Source organism: Biomphalaria glabrata, chromosome 1 (genome assembly GCF_947242115.1).
Source record: "Biomphalaria glabrata chromosome 1, xgBioGlab47.1, whole genome shotgun sequence".
In the NCBI taxonomy this organism is placed as follows: Eukaryota; Metazoa; Mollusca; class Gastropoda; family Planorbidae; genus Biomphalaria; species Biomphalaria glabrata.
In genome coordinates, this window is record NC_074711.1 from 83,077,292 (window position 1) to 83,091,538 (window position 14,247).

A 14,247-nucleotide genomic window follows, 5' to 3' on the forward strand; every position below is an offset into this window, starting at 1 on the left:
GATGAAAGAATCGTCTGTTAAAAACTCAGTTTAGACTTCTACTATGACGCTTGAGTTTCGCAGCAGAAAGCAATGTCAAAGCTGATTTGACTACTAACAATAGAGATATGAATGAAAGAATGTGTGGGAATTAGATGATTCGTAGGATGTTAGGAATGTTTTTGGATAGATAAATGTTGTAGCAAAACGAAACCAGGACTCTTCCTGCATATCATGCCGTCGCACCTTCATAGAAGAATTCGAATCTGTAGGCACTAACCGGGAAGAGTCTGTGGATGTCGCCAGTGTCCGATTTCTGTGTAGAGAAGTTGCCGACTGTGCGCCGAACCTCGCGGTGGTGGGGAGGGGTGTGATTGTATGAGTAAGATTCTATCAATAAATAATGCATTTATAAATGAGTCAAAGAATTGGTGGCTGAATAAGTTACGAAAAAAAAATGTTGAGATGTTTAAGAGAACCGTCTTAAATTAAACTATTTGATAATAATTATTCTTGTCGTATAGGCTATGAAACACAAAATTGAAGGCACTATTAATAAGTATACTTGTGTATCACTTGCATGGTCTAATAGTTTAGACACATTTGCTGGCACGAGCTTTATGTACCCTTTCTGATATATTTATCCTTATTTATAGTGAATGCGTCATTCCCTTTTGGAAATTCCCAGACAATGTTTGTAATGAACGCATCTCGACTACGTTCACAGTGAAGGAAGTGTGCGCTTTCGTCATGCCAGCTAACCAACATGCCTTGCAAGAAAAGCTCTAAGAATGAAAGACAGTTCCAGTCATGGGTGACCATAACATCAAGTAAAGAGCAGCCATGACGAACGAAGTCCCTATGGACGGGGCGACCGGCTGCATAGGGCGTCCGCAGCCTCCATCAGTGCAGGACGCGGAGATGAAGAAAGTGCTCAGTACACAAGCTTGTCAGGTTCTTGCTGAATTGCGCAAAACTGGGGAGCTGTGTGATGCCATCATTAAGGTGGTAGATTTCTTTAATTAGCATAGATTTAAAACCAGATCTTCTAATAAATATTAAATGAAGAAAACCCTTATTCCTACTGCAATATAAAATCCCAGCTAGATATAGATCTACCAAGCACGCGAACCGTCATACTATGCCATTGTTTACATTTACAATTTTGAAAAATTAGATCTACATCTCTAGGTTTCATGTTTGTGTAAACTACTACGGTAAAATATTTAAAAAGAATATACTTTTAAAAAAAAAGAGATGAAAAGATGACAAGAAAAATTTCAAAAGTCATTAATTGTCTTCTAAGACTTAATTAAAATCTGGCGTTGACAGTGTCTAACTAGTGACTAGTCTATAGGACCATCTGAACTTCCTATTAACAATGTTTACAATAGTTTTTATGGTCACAATTACAGAATAATTAAGAATTCGCATTATTGATACAAATATTATTGGAGATTGGCTACTCTACTTATATATACCAATCTATTTTATGTATCCTGTGTACAGAAGGATGGGAGTTGTGGCTGAGTGGTAAAGCGCTTGGCTTTCCAACTGAATCGAATCTCGCTGAAGACTGGGATTTTGAATTTCGGGATTCTTAGGACGCCCCAAAGTTCACCTAACTATAATGTGTATCTGAAATGAGTTGGGGGTTAATAAGATTAGTTTAAGGCAGTTAGTCGTTGTGCTGGCTACCAGGCCACATGACACTCTCGCTCACCCTATAGATCACAAGTTTTGAAAGGGGTACTTTACTTTTTTTTTTTTTTACTTTTTACAATAATCTTTGTATTTTATTGCTTAAATAACGTAACCATAATTTGAACAAGCTAAGTGTTATTAACTTTTTGTGTGCGAATTTTGTGAAAGCTGAGACACAAACCAGTTACCATATTGAAAGCAAAATTATATATTCAAGTTTCAACCAAATCGTATCACAGACTGCTTGCTAGACAAAAAGGGATATAAACTCTATCTGGTCCTCTCTTTGTGTTCTCGCAGGTAGACGACTGGTCATTTCCCATTCATCGAAACATCCTGTCCGCATGTAGCCCATACTTCCGTGCACTGTTCACCAACTCCAGGTTTGACCAAAACACACAAGAAATTCGTATTTCAGGAGTCAGCCCGGACAGCATGGCAGCCATCATTGATTACGCATATACTCGGCATGTAAAGGTTTGGAGTTGAAATCCTATATGTCTAGATCGATGATGCCCAAACTACGACCCGCGGGTCATATTGAGACCATTCGTTATAGAAGGCCTCAACTGTGACCTGCAACGTCACAACCTGTGGGCAGTTTAGACCAATAGCGCGTTTCCACGTCGTACAGACCTCTAGCTATTGGCCAAAATCGCCAGCTGGTGACTGAGTGTTATCTGGCTCCTCAAAACTACTACCCACAATTCAACTGATCCGGACGATTTTTCGCGACAATTTGGCTCAATTTTCGTGTATGGGAAATGTATATAGATCTAGAGCCCAAGTCGATATGAAGTTGGGCACCATTTATCTAGATAGGTTACTTAAATATATAAAATTCTTTTTTAGTGCTCATCACCATTACGACATTACCGAATCGAATTTTGGTATTGTATTACATGTATTTTTTTATAGTGGCCAACTGGCAACTTATTTAGTAATGTCGAAAATGTGTCGATGTTCTGATATTCTTCTCTGTTTTTTTTAATTCAATAAAAATGGTTTACACTAAAAAAAAAAACTGTAAGCTGTTTAGACTTCTTCACATTTTGATTGCTTTAGATTGCTTATTAATATCACTTTCGATGTTTGTTTGGGGGTTTTTTTGTTTGATTAGAAATACCCGTTAACGATCTATGCCTAATTTTGTTGAGAAGTTACAATAGTAGAGTAAGGAATAGTTTGACATGTTGAATTCGTGAGTCAAAAACAAAGTTTACATCTTAAAGATATGGTAATATATAATAATAATAATAATAATCTTTATTGTCCGTAAGGAAAATTGCTTTACAATTTGTGCATTACACTATAAAAACTAAATGTACATTCACACCAGACTCACTCATAGTTTACAGGTATATACAATACGCGGGTATTATGCGCACTAATCGTAAAACCTTGTTTACGTGTAAGATATATGTCTTTCGTTTCGTATCCTCAGTTAAGTTGGAACAACATAGAAGAACTGCTGCCTGCTGCTGATCGGTTTCTTGTTTCCGGTTTGGTGAAACCATGCTGCGAGTTTCTCAAAAAGAACATCAGCCCAGAGAACTGTATTGGAATCCGCAACTTTGCTCAGACCTACTCGTGTCGTGACCTGGAAAAAGAGTCTCACAATTTTGTGCTCAGAAGATTTCAAGATGTGGCCACCACAAGCCAAGAGTTTTTGGAAATGCCTATTGATCAAGTACGTTCAGGGTATCGTCATTTTTTCTCGGTGACTTTTTTTTCTAGGTTACCTGAAAGTTGTTAGTATTAGTATTGCTTATGTATAGCACGCTTCCTTGCTTATAAAGGTAAAGTTCCCCTCAGAGCTTGTGGTCATGATGTAAGAGTCATCTGTGACCTACGTTTAATTAGGGTGTAATGTGGCCAGCACAACGACCAACCGCAGACTCAGAGATTTAAAGATTCCGAAATTTAAAATCCCAGTCTTCATCGGGATTCGAACCCGGGACCTCGGTTCAGAAGCTAAGCGCTTTACCGTTCAGCCACCTCGCCTCCTTTCCTTGCTTATGCTCTTATAGAAATGTTCATTGTTCCGGTCCTATCTCTTTTGTGGATTTGGGGTCGGGTGGGGATGGGGTGTATTGGGAGGTGTTTTCCGTGCTGCCTTTTGTGCGCTCATCAAGCTCAACTCAGCTCAGTCACATCTTGAATTGAAAATCCCGTCTACAACGGGATTCAAATTCGAGCCCTTCAAACCACCTACACATCCAACTGACTAAAAAAAATTACTAAAGCGTATTTGTTCTCAGGAGCTCCATAAGTAAGTCTAAATAACGAAACTATTGAAATTACAAACGTGTAAGACCAGAGGAGAGTGTTTTCAGGCAAAAAAAACTTTTTTGACAGTAGGCCTACACATTTCTATTCTTTCCCCCCCCCTCCCCATTGCATTATACAAACAATGCTTGAATCTTTCTTTCAAAAAAATATTCCTATGCATGTCTCTTTTCTAATCTATTAACACGAACTTGAATTATGGATAAGTTTTAATGTTTATTCTCCGTTTAACTTATGTGAACTTACATTGGTACATCGCCTTTCAGTTTATCTTAATCAGTGTCAACTTTAGTGTCTGGACGTTTTAAGATGACTACCAATACCTAAGTAATTGAAACCCCACCCGTTTAAAATACATTTTCTTATAAATTATGCTGCTCTTCCCCGACCCACCAAGCTTTGTGAAATACTGGACTCCGACTATCTTAACGTCAGAAATGAGGAAATGGTGTTTGATGCGGTTGTGAGATGGATCGACCACAGTCCGGACACGAGGAAACAGGAGATGGCCAGACTCTTGATGTGCATCAGGTTGGGAATCATCACCACCAGAACATTTATTGAAAAGGTAGAATCAAGGAAGAGTACTGTCAATAATGTTGTGTATTTTTAAATTAATCTGAGGAAGTGCATTCAAATTTAAAGACTCGTACTTATCTTTGCTAATTACCCATACTATTCCAAGCTTATGACTTAACTGTATCAAATTTAACTCTTGAGATATGAAGGGGGAATGGCCCTTGAGTGATTATGGGCACGAAATGGCCTAAATTGTGTCCATTTGCCAAAAACCCGAAATGTCACATATCCAAGCTTATGAAGTATACGTGATTCAGTATAAAAATGTAAAAAAAAATAAAAAAAATTTGCTAATGAGTCAGGACAGGATAATCAATAAAATATAAAAATTATACTTTTAAAAAAAATCACAAATCTTATATAAGGGAGAAAAATGCACCTAAACAACAATATTTTAAAAAGTGTATGTGAAGGGTAAAGCCTTGTGCGCGTATTTACATATTCCGAGCATACCGTAACTACAAGCGGACACTTCTTAATAACACCATTGTTGCCACCCGACGTGAGATTTAAAGAGTTAGCGTTAAAAATGAGAAAAAAAAATACTTCAAAGTTTCTAAACCGTCAAAATTCCGATATATTTTTCTCTTTAGTGGAGGGCCCCTATTTCGGAGAGCCACCCCCTCACCGGGGCTGAAACCCCCACTTGCCCGCCCTTAAATACGACCCTGCATTTAAACTACTTTCATGTTTATCACATTCTTTTCTTGAAGGTGAAACCCCACAGATATGTCAAGGAGTGTGAGGCAGCTAAGTCGATAGTCGTGGAAGCATTGCGCCTGCTCTGTGACCTCGACTGGGACGATCAGCGCACCACCGACCCTTCCAACCGCATGTCCCGCCCGCGTGTACCACATGAGCTCCTGTTTGTGGTGGGAGGCTGGAGCGGGGGTACGCCCACCAACTTGGTTGAGGTCTACGATACAAAGGCGGACTCCTGGGTGGTCTCCAAACACCATGACGTTGGTGAGCTCATAAAATGTTTCGTTATTTTTTGTTTGTTTGTTGTTTGTTTGAATCACAGCATTTCGTAGTATTGATTGAACAGTTTTTGAGAATGATTTAAACACGAGGCCATTCCTTCTTTATTAAGTGCCACCATGTTTAAGAATTGGGCAGTCTTAAACTAAATTATACTTTTTATATTGCACTACTTTCGTGATTGTAGCATGCTCAGAGCGCTATGGTCCAATCTCATCTGTGGACCAGTGGGGGGAAGGGGTATATGGGAGAAGGTTTTTCCGTGCTGCCTTTAGGCTCTCAGTAAACACAACTCTGTTCGAGTCGGGTGTCGAACCTCGAGCCCCCTTCATAGGTTATCAAGCCAAGCCAAATTCAAATTTATTGTTACAATTTTCCACAAGACTCTACGCAATGTAAAACAACAAATAGTATACGAGCACTATTTTTTTTAGTTGTCGCGTGCTGCCTGTTACGACTAAGACCTTGAATGTTTAAACTTCACAATAATTTCATGCGCACTGAACTCTATAAACACATGCAATCCGTAACACGTTGCCATATGTTAGACTACTATTCTGTGTCAACACTATTCAGTCGTAAGTCCAAATGAATAGCATGTCCAATTTCCAGGTGCTAGGGCTTACCACGGATGTGTGACCATTGACCACTGTATATTCGTTATTGGCGGATTCGATGGTGTTGAGTACTTCAACAGTTGCCGTGTCTTCAACGCTGTGACGAAAATCTGGTCTGAAATGGCACCTATGAATTCGAAAAGGTATTTGGGCTTGAAGCTAATAAATCATGTCTTGTTGAAACTGTAAATGATTCTTTGTTTCCTGGTGTATCATAAGATAGTGTCAGTATTGCACAACAAAAGCTCAAATGTTAAACCCAACACACCGGCGAAGCAAAGTTCTTTATATGTTCATTGCCAAACAACAGTAAAGTTTTCTTATCAGTGCTAAACAGAAATGTTTTATCAAAGTGCTAAACAAAACATTACCAGCACAGAAATGTTTTATCAAAGTGCTAAGCAAAACATTACCAGCACAGAAATGTTTTATCAAAGTGCTAAACAAAACATTACCAGCACAGAAATGTTTTATCAAAGTGCTAAACAAAACATTACCAGCACAGAAATGTTTTATCAAAGTGCTAAGCAAAACATTACCAGCACAGAAATGTTTTATCAAAGTGCTAAACAAAACATTACCAGCACAGAAATGTTTTATCAAAGTGCTAAACAAAACATTACCAGCACAGAAATGTTTTATCAAAGTGCTAAACAAAACATTACTAGCACAGAAATGTTTTATCAAAGTGCTAAACAAAACATTACTAGCACAGAAATGTTTTATCAAAGTGCTAAACAAAACATTACTAGCACAGAAATGTTTTATCAAAGTGCTAAACAAAACATTACTAGCACAGAAATGTTTTATCAAAGTGCTAAACAAAACATTACCAGCACAGAAATGTTTTATCAAAGTGCTAAACAAAACATTACCAGCACAGAAATGTTTTATCAAAGTGCTAAACAAAACATTACCAGCACAGAAATGTTTTATCAAAGTGCTAAACAAAACATTAGCAGCACAGAAAAATGTATCTATGTACTAAATCAAACATTACAGAAAAGTGCTAAGGCTAAAGCAAACATTACCAGCACAGTAAAGTTCTATCTAAGTGCTAAACCAAACATACCAGCACAGAAAATCTCTATCAGAGTTTTAAACCAAATATAACCAGCATAGAAAAGTTCTATCAAAGCGCTTTCAAAGTGCTAATCATACATTACAGCGCAGAAAAGTTCTATCTAGGTGCTAAGCCAAATATTAGCAGCACAGCAAAGTTCTAAGTGCTAAATCGAACATAACCATCACATTTTTCTTTCTTATAAAATACAGTATCTTATAAATTGCATAAGTTCCATCAAGAGAGAAGATAATTACGTCCTACGCTTATCCACATGCTTATCTTATCTGCATATTAATAAAAGACTTATAATCTCTGCAAAGTCACTGGCAACAACACCATCAAAGTTCTATTTACTTTCCTACCTATTTTGTAGACTACCACCATTACCTTACCACTAGTATAGCTAACGCTCCATAATAACTTACAATACCTTGTTTCACTATTGAATCTATTACTTTTATATGATTATGACAAGGTATTATGTTGTTTTTTAATGTTTTGTTTTTGTGTAGTTTTTTTTTTCAACAATGACTTCTACTTGTTTAATAACCTAAGTTTGTACAAACTTGAAATGTTGTTATAGATGTTATGTCAGCGTTGCTGAACTGGAAGGTTTAATCTATGCCATGGGAGGATTCGATGGACAACTTCGGCTCCACTCAGTTGAGCGATTCAATAGGCAAACAAATCAATGGAGCTTTATACAGTCTATGAACCACCAGCGAAGTGATGCAAGGGCGACAACTATGGGCGGTGGGTGTTCTAACATTTTAGTCACTTTTTCAAGTCTCCACACGAACACACTCATAGGCTACAATAACACACGTTCATGCAAGCAGTAAACTCTTGTATGAGGCGCGGTGGCTGAGTGGTAAAGCACTTGGTTTCCGAACCGGGGATCCCATGAAGACTAGGATTTTTAATTTCAGAATCTTTGGGGCGCCTCTGATATTAGTTTGGGAAAGGTAAAGGCGGTTAGTCGTTGTGCTGACCACATGACACCCTCATTAACTGTGAGCCAAACATCATCTGCCCTATAGACCGCATGATCTGAAAGGGGAACTTTTTTTTACATACACACACAAACGCATACATACGCACACACACACACAAACCAACATCTATCAAAATTTAAAATCCTTTTTATTATTATACGAGTGTTGCCAGTTTTTTGTGGCAACAATGCAGAAAAATCAGAAATGATTTATTCCCTTTTTCTAGATATTGCTCTTTTTGTTTTTCGCCACATAAGCCGTAAATCAAAGACTAAATTACCAAATCGAGCCAAATCTAAGATTAAACTAAGCTAAACTACCAAATCGAGCCAAATCAAAGATTAAACTAAGCTAAACTACCAAATCGAGCTAAATCAAAGATTAAACTAAACTAAACTGCCAAATCGAGCCAAATCAAAGATTAAACTAAGCTAAACTACCAAATCGAGCCAAATCAAAGATTAAACTAAGCTAAACTACCAAATCGAGCTAAATCAAAGATTAAACTAAGCTAAACTACCAAATCGAGCTAAATCAAAGATTAAACTAAGCTAAACTACCAAATCGAGCTAAATCAAAGATTAAACTAAGCTAAACTACCAAATCGAGCTAAATCAAAGATTAAACTAAGCTAAACTACCAAATCGAGCTAAATCAAAGATTAAACTAAGCTAAACTACCAAATCGAGCCAAATCAAAGATTAAACTAAGCTAAATTACCAAATCGAGCCAAATCAAAGATTAAACTAAGCTAAACTACCAAATCGAGCTAAATCAAAGATTAAACTAAGCTAAACTACCAAATCGAGCCAAATCAAAGATTAAACTAAGCTAAACTACCAAATCGAGCCAAATCAAAGATTAAACTATAAGCTAAACTACCAAATCGAGCCTTCTGCACAACTACTTTGTCTCCAGGGCTTGACACAATGTACGTTTTCCTTCAGGCAGAATCTACATTTGTGGTGGTTTTAACGGTCAGGAGTGTCTAAATACAGTCGAGTATTATGATCCAACAACAGCACAGTGGACACTGATCAGGTAGTCTAGTTTTACATTCCTAACAGCTGATTTGTATACTTCTGCACCTTACACTCAGTGGTCAAGCTGACCTGGTTTGGGGGAGTACAATATCCTCCCGCATACTTTCATAGTATCGTAACCACGGCTCGAAGAGTGCCTAACCAAGATGTTTTTTATGAATAACTAGTCGACCCAAGAGCTCCTGGAAATCTTCTGAAATTGCCAAATGTACGAAAAAGTCCAGGAAATCTCCGAAAATTATTAAAATCTTTTAAAAACTCATACAAATCTCCTGAAATATATTAGACAAAAATTATCATTTTGGGTTGTCATTCAATATGGAAAACGCCAATCCTACGTATGATTAAAAAAAACAGCATTATGCTATACCAGTAATTGTGGAATCTGGTAAAAGAAGCTTCTCGCTCCTCAAACTAATGAAGAATTACTTGAGATCAACAATTCTCGTAGATAGATTGAAACATTTGGTAATTCTTGCTATTGAGCGTGATCTATGTAGGAAATGGAATTTTTTTGATATACTTTATGACTTCGCTACACGCAAGGCTCGTTAAGTAATTCTGTACGTTGTAATAAATGAATAAAATGCAAAGACGAATAATTTTCACTTATTATCCGTATCCCTACATAAACTTGGCCCCTCGAAATCCGTTTTGCTTGGGGTCCCACAATGGTTAAGTCCGGCCCTGCTATTTAGTGACGGTTGAATACAGAGTAGACTACTTTTTTCCCCTTCCCCTCTTTTTTTTCGCCGCTAAAAATACGTGGGTAACTCTAGTTCGACTTACAGAAATAAAAGAGTCATCTTTCCATGACTTCTTGGTCACAATGGTTAAGTCCGGCCCTGCTATTTAGTGACCGGTGAATACTACTTGTTCTTCCCCCCACCCCCTCTTTTTTTTTTCGACTCTAAAATCACGTGGATAACTCTAGTCCGACTTGCAGAAATAAAATAGTGATCTTTCCATTACTTCTTGGTGTCCAAACTGTTGAGCCATGAAGAGAATTATATATATATAGATATAGGGTAGTGATGCCCATACTACGCCCGCGGACTATATCAGGCTCGTGATGATGTGCTATTCGGCTCCTAATGATGTGCTATTCGGCTCCTTCTGATGTGCTTTCGGGCTCGTATTATGGGCTATCCTGCACGTGGTGATGTGCTATCCGTCTCTTCGATACTTCTGCTCAGTGTAAAATTAAACCGGAAAGCCTTTTTTACATTAGATTCTTAGAGTTCGTGCTTTAGTTACGTCAAGCTTAAGGAGGGGCATGTATTCATGTTTAGGTCTGGTCTACACTCTACAGTCCGGCAAGCAATGGACTGATTTTGGTGTTTTAAGAATACAGCTTGTTTCCAATAAGTGTCAACAGCGGATGTTTTATTTATTTTTATTTTATTTTTGGCCAAGAACAAATAATACCAAACGTTCATATTTATAATTCTCACCCAGTCCAATGAGAAACAGACGCAGTGGAGTTGGTGTCATTGCTTACAATGGTATGATCTACGCTCTGGGAGGATTCAATGGGATCACCCGAATGAACACCGGAGAGCGTTACTGTCCAGTAAAAAAGACATGGTCCACCATTCCAGAAATGTATAGCCCTAGGAGTAACTTTGCAATAGAGGTCAGTGCTTGTAGTGATGAATCTTCAAATATGATATTGAGGCAATCTGAACTTAAATAGATTAGGTCAAACAGCTTTTGAGAGGAAGTGACGTGGACAGACACTTAACCACTTGACCCTAGATCTAGATACTTTTCAAGACTTTAACAAATATGGCAATACTATAAAAATGTATCGCATAAGCATGTTTCTTGAACAGTTTATTTTGGCTAATACATTTTTAATATTGCCGTTGCTAAAATACTTTCAATGGTCAGAAGGTGTTGCTTAGATACTGACCCTAGCGTTATATTAATGTAAAATGGTGTGTTTATGTGCGGCTGATTACCTTAGCTTCCTATCAAGGGGGCTCTAGTTCGAATCCCTACTCCAGTTGAGTTGTATTTGGTGAGCTCCAAATCAGTTCCTCCCCCCCCCCCCCCAAAAAAAAAATTACTCCACACACACATTTATGATCATCCGCCCCCTCCAATATCCACTAAAGGGATTTGAACCAGAAGGCATGTAAAGCGGTGCTATACAAAAGTAGACCTATCACATGGGATGGCTTAAAACTGTAGTTTTTGAAGTTGCCCTCTTGCTACTAATGTCTTTAAATGTTTACGACTTTCAAAATTAAAACACATTTAACTGTCTTCAAACTTTAAAGGGAAAAAAAAAGAGTTTTCTAGGATTGTGTTGATATTTTGTTTCCAGTCAGTAATTAGTCACTATCAGTAGCTCCATCAGTAACTCCATCAGTAACTCCATCAGTAACTCCATCAGTAGCTCCATCAGTAACTCCATCAGTAACTCCATCAGTAGCTGCATCAGTAACTCCATCAGTAACTCCATCAGTAGCTCCATCAGTAACTCCATCAGTAGCTCCATCAGTAGCTCCATCAGTAACTCCATCAGTAGCTCCATCAGTAACTCCATCAGTAACTCTCATCTTTAACATTCTGTCTTTCCAGGTAATCGACGAAATGGTTTTTGTCATCGGTGGTTTCAACGGCGTGACGACCATCTTCAATGTGGAATGTTACGACTCCAAAGCGGATGAGTGGTACAATTAAGCAATTCACTTTCTTAATATAGGCATATGTATGTGCAATGGAGTGGTACAATTAAGCAATTCACTTTCGTTAATATAGGCCTATGTGTGTGCAATGGAGTGGTACAATTAAGCAATTCACTTTCTTAATATAGGCATATGTATGTGCAATGGAGTGGTACAATTAAGCAATTCACTTTCTTAATATAGGCCTATGTGTGTGCAATGGAGTGGTACAATTAAGCAATTCACTTTCTTAATATAGGCCTATGTATGTGCAATGGAGTGGTACAATTAAGCAATTCACTTTCTTAATATAGGCCTATGTGTGTGCAATGGAGTGGTACAATTAAGCAATTCACTTTCGTTAATATAGGCCTATGTGTGTACAATGGAGTGGTACAATTAAGCAATTCACTTTCGTTAATATAGGCCTATGTGTGTGCAATGCTGTGGTACAATTAAGCAATTCACTTTCGTTAATATAGGCCTATGTGTGTACAATGGAGTGGTACAATTAAGCAATTCACTTTCGTTAATATAGGCCTATGTGTGTGCAATGGAGTGGTACAATTAAGCAATTCACTTTCTTAATATAGGCCTATGTATGTGCAGTGGCTGTTCTGGGGACCTTCTGTGTGTGTGTGTGTATGGAAGGGTGGAGATGTGGTGTAATAACCTATATGTGTTAAAATGGTTGATGGGGCTTGTAATATATATTTATTCGATTTTCTCAAAATATTTAAAAGGATGTGTCAATTGTTTCTAAAGCCCTATTAAAAGGAGAGTTACCTTTTATGTTTTTTTTTTCATTTTAAATAGAAAAAAAACTTAGGCTTATAAATAATGCAAAATTATTTCGTTAGTTGTTTTTTTGTTTTTGTTTTTTTATTATTTGTTAAAAAACATCTTGATCTTCCAGTGAAGGAAAGCGTGTTCGTGGGGGGAAAAAAGCAAAATAGTAAAATACTATTTAAAAAAAAAAAGTCTATCTAAGGGGGAGAACCGTACATGTATAACTAACTATATATCTCAATAGTGTAGAAGTTATTTCCTTTTTTCAATATCATACAAAAATACCACAAATACCAATATTTTTTTTTTTCGATTCGTGATTTGTTAGGTACAATAAATATTTTTTTAAAAGTTTCAACGTGATTTGAGAATGAGTTTGGGAGAAATATGTGTACAATTATCTAAGGGGACAAAAAAAAAACTAATATTCAGCCATATCACTGAATACTGAAGAATCAATTTCCCTTTTCGGTATCAAACAAAATAATCGATTAATAGTTAGTAATTGATAAAATGGTTAATTTTGTTTAACTGATTCATATATTGTATTCGCCAATGAATAATTGTGCAAAGTTTCAGCTTGCTCCGAGTTTGGGTGTGGGAGAAATAACGTGTTCAAACTTTTGAATAGACAGAGTGGGTTGATATAATTCTGTAAAAAATCAAATTCAAACCTATATCTACATATTTTTTTTAATTCTCGTCCACAGGTACGATGCTCATGATCTTAGTCTCTACCGTAGCGCGTTGAGCGCATGCGTAGTGCGTGGTCTTCCCAATGTGCTTGAATACATCCACAGCGAGCCGTAGAGCCCAAACAAGAGATCAAGTTGCTTTCCCGGTCCTCCTCGGTGCTATCCTTGGCAACAACATCAACAGTGTCCGCTAACAGTTTCAATCCGTGCTGGTGATATCATTTCCGGGGGATGAGCTTGGGGTGGGAGCATGAGGACATACTATGTCGGAGAGCTGGTGCATTGGGTTCCAATGACAGACGGGATAACAAATAAAATAACTACAGAAACTGTGCAGTTCTCGGAACAAACAGCTTAACACAAAGATGGAAAAAAAAAGAGTATTTAACTTCTGAGACATCCACGTAAAACTATCATTCAACAATAATATAGAATATATGTATTGACAACATTAAGCTAAATTTAACAGTGTTAATATCTGGGTTTATTTAAGCACAATGATTTAAGTGCAAGCGGAGCAGTTTTCGGTTGGCATTTTAAATTAATTTCAATGATTGTCGTAAAAGTATTGCACGGAACGATACACTTTTTTTTAAATCAGAAAACTCCGTAGTAAACATCGCCATAATGACTTCATGATAGTACGTCAGGTGTCCTTGACCTGATAGATCATTTTCTCAAATAAAAAGATTGTTATCAACATGTATACGCATGAATGAAATGTGTTATGTCAATTTGTTTTATTTGTGTATCTTTATCATGGTTTTGTTTCCACTGTAATGTTTGTAAAATGTTTGACATGTTTCGGATGTTCCTTCAGAGTTGAAGATAGTTT

At 37.3% G+C, this 14,247-nt stretch overlaps 1 protein-coding gene across 1 annotated transcript; it reads left to right on the forward strand.

The window, feature by feature from the left end:
• Positions 1-632: 632 nt before the first annotated feature.
• On the forward strand, positions 633-14,133 carry LOC106054586 (kelch-like protein 10). The gene is made up of 11 exons (XM_013210509.2): positions 633-984; positions 1,984-2,160; positions 3,128-3,373; positions 4,370-4,540; positions 5,265-5,517; positions 6,145-6,292; positions 7,799-7,968; positions 9,158-9,251; positions 10,712-10,889; positions 11,843-11,934; positions 13,428-14,133. The coding sequence occupies exons 1-11, from the start codon at positions 823-825 to the stop codon at positions 13,525-13,527; spliced, it is 1,791 nt and encodes a 596-aa protein (XP_013065963.2). The 5' UTR covers positions 633-822; the 3' UTR covers positions 13,528-14,133.
• Positions 14,134-14,247: the final 114 nt, after the last annotated feature.